The sequence below is a fragment of the Corvus kubaryi genome, unplaced genomic scaffold (genome assembly GCF_017639235.1).
Source record: "Corvus kubaryi isolate FWS band 111438036 unplaced genomic scaffold, C.kubaryi_AGA036_p1.0 36241, whole genome shotgun sequence".
Taxonomy (NCBI): domain Eukaryota; kingdom Metazoa; phylum Chordata; class Aves; order Passeriformes; family Corvidae; genus Corvus; species Corvus kubaryi.
The window spans coordinates 1,301-7,449 of NW_024580832.1; the positions used below are offsets into that span (position 1 = coordinate 1,301).

General features: G+C 63.6%; 1 protein-coding gene across 4 annotated transcripts; it reads left to right on the plus strand.

The window, feature by feature from the left end:
• The first annotated feature begins 658 nt into the window (after positions 1–658).
• On the plus strand, positions 659–5,550 carry LOC121660478 (serine/threonine-protein kinase pim-1-like). 4 transcript variants are annotated; one of them, XM_042019843.1, is made up of 8 exons: positions 662–1,946; positions 2,074–2,124; positions 2,347–2,713; positions 3,337–3,513; positions 3,771–3,920; positions 4,148–4,761; positions 4,901–5,035; positions 5,324–5,550. In XM_042019843.1, the coding sequence occupies exons 1-5, from the start codon at positions 1,383–1,385 to the stop codon at positions 3,875–3,877; spliced, it is 1,266 nt and encodes a 421-aa protein (XP_041875777.1). In that variant the 5' UTR covers positions 662–1,382; the 3' UTR covers positions 3,878–3,920; positions 4,148–4,761; positions 4,901–5,035; positions 5,324–5,550. The 4 variants fall into 4 exon arrangements, with proteins under 4 accessions (XP_041875778.1, XP_041875777.1, XP_041875776.1 ...); XM_042019842.1 differs by having other exon boundaries at positions 4,110–5,035; XM_042019841.1 differs by having other exon boundaries at positions 4,148–5,035.
• Positions 5,551–6,149: the final 599 nt, after the last annotated feature.

Here is a 6,149-nt window from a genome sequence, read left to right on the forward strand (position 1 = left end):
AAAGAAACAACACAAGATGTTCCCGTATACTATTAATTGCTTCCCTTCTATGCTCCCCTTTTCTGTCTTGCACTAGTTCTACCCCACAGTTATTCCAAACTGATCTTACCTAGAAGACCTAGGACTTAGCAAGTTTGAGACACTCTACAGTACCCTTAGCTGCTACACACAGATTGCCTTCTCCCTGTTTGGCTTTGAAAGCAATGCTGGAGACACCAGAAGCCTGCCAATGGAAGATTTTAGAGCCCAGCGCATTGCTCGGCTCTGGCTTCTAGAGACAGGGCAGGTGTTCCCATGGGACTGCACCCTCAGCAGTGACAATAGACAGCAGAAGCAACAAAGGTGATTCCCATGACACTGTCACAGGGCTCAAGACTCCGTGTCTTGGCTTCACATGGCAAAGCTCACTGTCTGTTTGGACAGACTCAGCATCCAAACTAGTCTGCTTTTCTACCTGTGTCAATGAACAGCAGGAGAAGGAAACCAGCCTGCAGTTTCTTTGCAGAGAGGCCCTTTGCTCCTGGCTGAAAGTGCTGGATTGGCAGGGAGGAGGCAGACAGCTGAGAGCTGAGCTGCTCTATTGGACTGGCATCAGAACTCGGCAAAAAGAGTGTTTCCATTCTTTTGTTTGAATCCTATCGGCAGTCTCCGATTTTCACCTGGAACCGGGTAAGAAAACAGCAACAGCCCTGGCGACGAGGGCACCGCGCCGGGCACGGCCCCGCCGCTCCCACTGCCCACGCCGAGCGGCCGGGGAGCAGCGCTGCGCCCCGCAGGGGCTGCACGTCTCCCTCCTCACGTCCTGCCCTGCCCTCCCACGGGGCTGGCTCTGCCTGGCGCTGGCAGGCGCCTCATTCTGCACTTTGCTCTGCTCCAGGCAAAAAGTGAGGACAGCGCTTCGCTTGCTCGTAAGCAAGAGACCGCGGCGCGGGGCGAGCGAGCAGCAGGGGCAAGTTGCAAGACTGCCGCAAGGAAGCGTTACAATCTGGTGAAGAAGGAGCTAAAGAAGACGGTGCGTTTGGCGCGGCTGCGGGAGGAAGAGATGCTCCGTGACTCCGCTTCGGCCCCGGAGCCGAGCGGCCCGTGCTGGCCCGGGGCGCGCGGGGCTCGGCCGCGGGGCGCGCGGGGGAAAAACGGACACCCGGGCAACAGACACACGGACACGCGGACAAACGCTCCCAGCGCTTCAGCGGCAGCGGCGGCAGCAGCAGCAGCGGCAGCGGCGGCAGCAGCAGAAGAGCAATACAAGAGCAGCGGTTCTCCAGACCCTCCGCGTTCCTTCTCCTGTTCCTCCTCTCCTTCTCCCAGTGTCCCGCATCCCCTGTCCCGCTCTCCCTTCAGTGCTCCACCCCCTCCGCCCCTTCCGCGGCCTCCCTCTCCCCATGCCAGGCCGGGCCATGCGCCCGGCCCGCCCGCGGCCCCGGGCGGGGCTGCGCCCTCCCCGCCCCCGGGCGTCCCGCCGCGGTCTCGCCTCCGCCCGGCTCTTGCCCTACTGGCGGTGGCGCTGCTGGGCGGGCATCAGTGCCTGCCTCTTGGGCAGCATTGCCAGCCTCTGGCCCCGGCTGGCCCGACTCCGGCCCCGGCCCCGGCCCCGGCCCCGGCCCCGGCTCCTCCCGGGACCCGCCGAGGACACAGACGGCGCGGCCGCTCCCGCCGCGTCCGCGGCCCCTTCCCCGGTCCGAGCTCTTCCGCTCGGCAGCGCGGCCCCCGCCCCCGAGCCGCCGGTGTCCCCTTCGAAAGAGGCAACATCTGGGGATACCCGGCCCGGGGCGGTTGAGGAGCAGCCGGGGGCCGTTTCTGGCCCCGGGCCGAGCGCTGACAGCCGCGTCTCGCCGGCAGGGAAGGCGCAGCAGGGCCTGACGGAGCGCTACCGGGTGGGTTCGCTGCTGGGGCGCGGCGGCTTCGGCAGCGTCTTCGCGGCGACGCGGCTCTCGGACGGCGCCCCGGTGAGTGGCGGGGCCGGCGGCGGGCGCAGGAGGAGGGGGGCGGAGGAGGAGGAGGGCGCAGGAGAAGGAGGATGGGGCTCGGCAGGGCGGGCGGCGAGCTCAGCCCGCTGCTCCCCTTGGCTTGCAGGTGGCCATCAAACGGGTGCCACGGAACCGCATCCGTCATTGGGGCGAGCTGGTGAGTGAGCGGGGGGAGGAGGGGGGTGGTGGGCAGCGGGAGAAGCCGGGGCGTGACGGGCGGGGATAAGCCGAGGCCCGGGAGGGTGGAAGGCGGCAGGACGCCTCGGGGGAGAGCGGGCGTGGGGGCAGCGGAGGGCGCAGAGCATCCCGGGCCGGGCGAGGGCTTCCCGAGCCCTGGCACGGCATCAGCCCCACTGACGGCATCGCGCTCCTCCCGCAGCCCGACGGCACCAGCGCACCACTCGAGGTCGTGCTGCTGGACAAGGTGTCCACCGGCTTCCCTGGTGTGGTGCAGCTCCTCGAGTGGCTCGAGCTCCCCAACAACGTGGTGCTGGTGATGGAGCGGCCGGAGCACTCTGAGGACCTGCTTCATTTCATTCGAGCGCGGGGCTTCCTGTCCGAGGAGGTGGCACGGGAGCTGTTCCGCCAGGTCCTGGAGGCCGTGCGGCACTGCACCAGCTGCGGGGTCCTTCACAGGGACCTAAAACCAGAGAACATCCTGGTTGACCTGGCCACCGGCCAGGCCAAATTGATTGATTTTGGCTGCGGCACCCACCTGCAAGACACAGCCTACACCCGCTTTGCAGGTGAGTCCCCGCCGGGGTAGGCTCCCGGTGCCGGCATCTCGCGGCCCAAGCTGGCTGTGGCAGCGGGGATTGTCCCTTTTGATGCCAGGACCGAGTGTTCAGCCCAGTTGCTTTGGAGGGCAGGTGGCCGGGGGCCATCTTCCAGCCCTGCTGGCAGCCTTCGCCAGCCACTCTGCCCAGGACTGGCGCTGGGGCTGGGGCAGCCAGCGTGACAAAAACACACCTGTGGGTGGGGGTAGCAGAGGGGGGGGCCAGAAGCTGTGCACCTGCCGGTTTGGTGTGCAGGCGAGAAAGGGCTTGGACTGCTCAGCTCGCCTGGTTTGCCTTGGCTTCAGAATGTTTTTTGGGGCAATGCAGGCAGGGAGGGTTTTCCCCCCCTCGGCACTGAGCGGGTTTTCCCTTTGCGTGGAATGCTCGGGCCTTGCCAGGGCTTCCGCTGCCCTCTTGAGACACCGGTGGCTTCTTTTACAACCCCCAGTTTGTCCACAAGTCACAGGCGCTGGCGAGAGGGCAGCGGGTCACGCCGCGTGCCACTGGTGCGGCCCCCGCGTGCCCAGGGATGCTGGGGCGAGGCTCCGGGAGCAGGCAGCATCCTCCTGATGAACTGCCTCTCTATTCCGTAGGAACACCATCGTACAGCCCCCCGGAATGGAACCATTTTGGCTGGTACTACGGCGAGGCAGCGACCGTCTGGTCCCTGGGCATCGTGCTGCACCAGATGGTCTGCGGGCAGCACCCGTTCCCGAAGGGCCGGAACATCAGCTGGGGCCAGCTGTCGCTCCCACAACGGCTCTCTCAAGGTGGATGCTCATCTCTGCGGCACGGGGGGAATAGCAGTGCTGGGAGACAGCAGCGGGCTCATGAGCATCCCGCTCTGGCAGCTGCCGAGGAGGTGGCACATGCCCCGCTCTCCTGCTCTCCTCCAAAACAAAGAATGGATGGGAAAGTTCAGGCACAGCTCGGAGCCCCCATGGCACGGCCTGGGCATGGCAATAGTGGGGCAAAGCGGACAGGAGCCTTCTGCAACTGACCGGCGCTTTCTGGTTCCTCCCCGCAGACTGCAAGGAGCTGATCAGATGGTGTCTGTCCCTGCACTCCTTGGACAGGCCCTCATTAGAAGACCTGTCCTGTGATCCTTGGCTGCAGCATATTCATCATCCGTAGAAGAAGGGAGAGAGCCACAGGCACACTTTGATCCAGGGAGCCGGTAAGTTACAGCTCCACACGTGCCTTGGCAAGAAGCAGCCAAGAAACGCAGGCTTTTTTGCCCTGCCTGAATCGCTGCGCAGGGGTCGTCAGATGGGAACACGCAGCCCTTGTGCTGGAGCTGAGCTGCTCTTCCCAGCCCTGGTGGCCGCCGTGCAAGCTGCTTTTGCTTGTCCTGCTTCACTGACAGCCGGGGCCCTGGGCGGGGCACTGACAGCCTGCTCTCAGCCGCAGGGAAGAAGGAGCCCCTGGAGAAGCTGTACCAGGTGGGGCTGCTGCGTCTGCAGACATGGAGGACGACTTCAAGGATGACAAGCTCTTCCTCGACCTGGCCACCGGCAAGCTGAAGATGATGGGCTTCGATTCTGGCACCTTCTTCAAAGCCAGGCTCCACAGCGAATTTACAGATGAGTCCACACCCAGGGGGATGCTCCCAGATTTGGGCATTGCGCGGCCTGGCCGGGAAGCAAAGGTTCCCTCCCCCCTTTGCTGGGGCGGATGCAACTAATCCTTCAGCCGGCTGCCAAGCTGCTTTTCGGCAGGGCGGGCAGGATGGGCTGGGGTGCTTACGAAATGGGAGTCGGCCCCTGGCCCTGCCAACAGCCCCCACCACCCACTGTTCCCCGGGCTGGGGCTGGGGCTGGGGCAGCCAGCCCGACACAAACAAGCCCCCATGGCAGGAGCAGAGGTGGCACTCCAGGAGCTGTGCACGAGGTGCTTTGTTTTGCAGGAAAGGAAGGGCTTGGGCTGCTCCACTGCCCTTGTTTGCTTTGGGCTCGCCGTGCCTGTTGGGGGGCAGTGCAGGGGGGAAGGGAGAAAGCGTGGGCTTCCCTCGCCCGTGGGTGGGTTTTTCCCCAGCATGTAGGGAAGGTTGGGCCTTCCTCAGGCCCCCGACAGAGAGAAGATTTTTTACCTTTTTCCTTGTTTCTCCTTTTTGTCTGTAATGCCTTTTCTTTAATTTGTTGTTTGTTTTTCTTCAAGGAAGCGTTGTAGGTGCTGTCCAGCCTGGATCGGGAAGTGCTTGGGACCAGCTGCGGCGTGGATGGCACGTGGCCTTGGAGAAGGCCGAGAACATCGCTTGGGAGCAGCTTTTCTTCCGGCGGCGGGTGGCGTGCGGTGGGTCCCCGTCTTCTTGGCACGGGTGGGATAAAGGCTTTTGGGAGACGGCAGCGAGCACAGGAGCATCCCGCTCTGGGCAGCTGCTGAGGAGGTGGCTGTGCCACGGCTGGCTGCGGGCGGTGGCACGTGTCCTGCCATCCTGCTCTCCTGCCAAAGGCAGCAGGGACGGGCGGCTTCGGGCACCGCTCTGAGCACGGCCAGCACGGCCTGGGCACCGCGGGCGGCTGGGACAAGGGGGACAGCAGCCTTCAAGTGACGGGCAGTTTCTGCTTTCTCTCCTTGCAGCCGGGCTCTGTGGATGCTGAGGCTGCTCTGGGCTCCGCCAGGGCTCTGCTGCAGCTCAGCACCGGGCCGGAAGAAGCCAAAGAAGAACCGGTGTGAGCTGCAGCAGAGACGTGCCCGAGCATTTCGGCAACGCAGCTCAAGCCTGCAGAGTGCACGCCTCCAGGGGAAAACATGACAACCCCCCCGCCCCAAATAAACTTGTTCAATAACTTGTGAAATGAAATCAATCTGGGATGACCCCAAATGACATTTCTCAGCTTGCTCAAGCTTTAGCTCAGCCCTTCTCTGAACAGTTCTCTGCCCCACCTGCCTTTTACTTCACAAGTGCTCCCTCCCTCTTTTCCCCCAGTGAGTTGCCAGCTCAGGGCAGTCTCTGTCACACTGTAGCCTTCCTTGATGCCCCTGACCAGGAGGAGGAGCGAGCCCCAGGTTTAGGGACTCATCCTTTCACTGGCAGAAGAACAGCAATATCTCAGAGGTCCGGTGAGATTTGAGTGTCATTCAAGAGCTGCCCTCCAGGCCTCAGCTCTCCTCCCTGTTAGCTTCCCACTGCCACTTTTCCTCATCCTTCCAGCAGGATGAGCTCTGGGAATGCCCTTGACCCTCCCCACTCCTGCCAGCCCAGCCACCCAGCTCAGTTTGGCTTAAGCTGAAGCTTCTTTGTCTCCTCTGGCACGCCACTGCAGTTCCCTCTGCGGGGAGCAGCAGCCCCAGAGCACAGCAGGCAACAGCACAGGCCGCAGCTGCACCAGCTCCCCTCCACGCGTGGCTGGGCTCTTGGGGGCAACTAAATGCTCCCTGTTTGCAGCTGTCACTGGAGGATGGC

Excerpts from the sequence above, each read along its gene's own strand:
- LOC121660478 (XM_042019842.1), top strand. The coding sequence starts at position 1,383 with ATGCCAGGCCGGGCCATGCGCCCGGCCCGCCCGCGGCCCCGGGCGGGG. Across the intron at positions 1,947-2,073 it reads GGCTCTCGGACGGCGCCCCG|GTGGCCATCAAACGGGTGCC; the intron begins GTGAGTGGCGGG and ends CTTGGCTTGCAG. Across the intron at positions 3,514-3,770 it reads CCCACAACGGCTCTCTCAAG|ACTGCAAGGAGCTGATCAGA; the intron begins GTGGATGCTCAT and ends TCCTCCCCGCAG.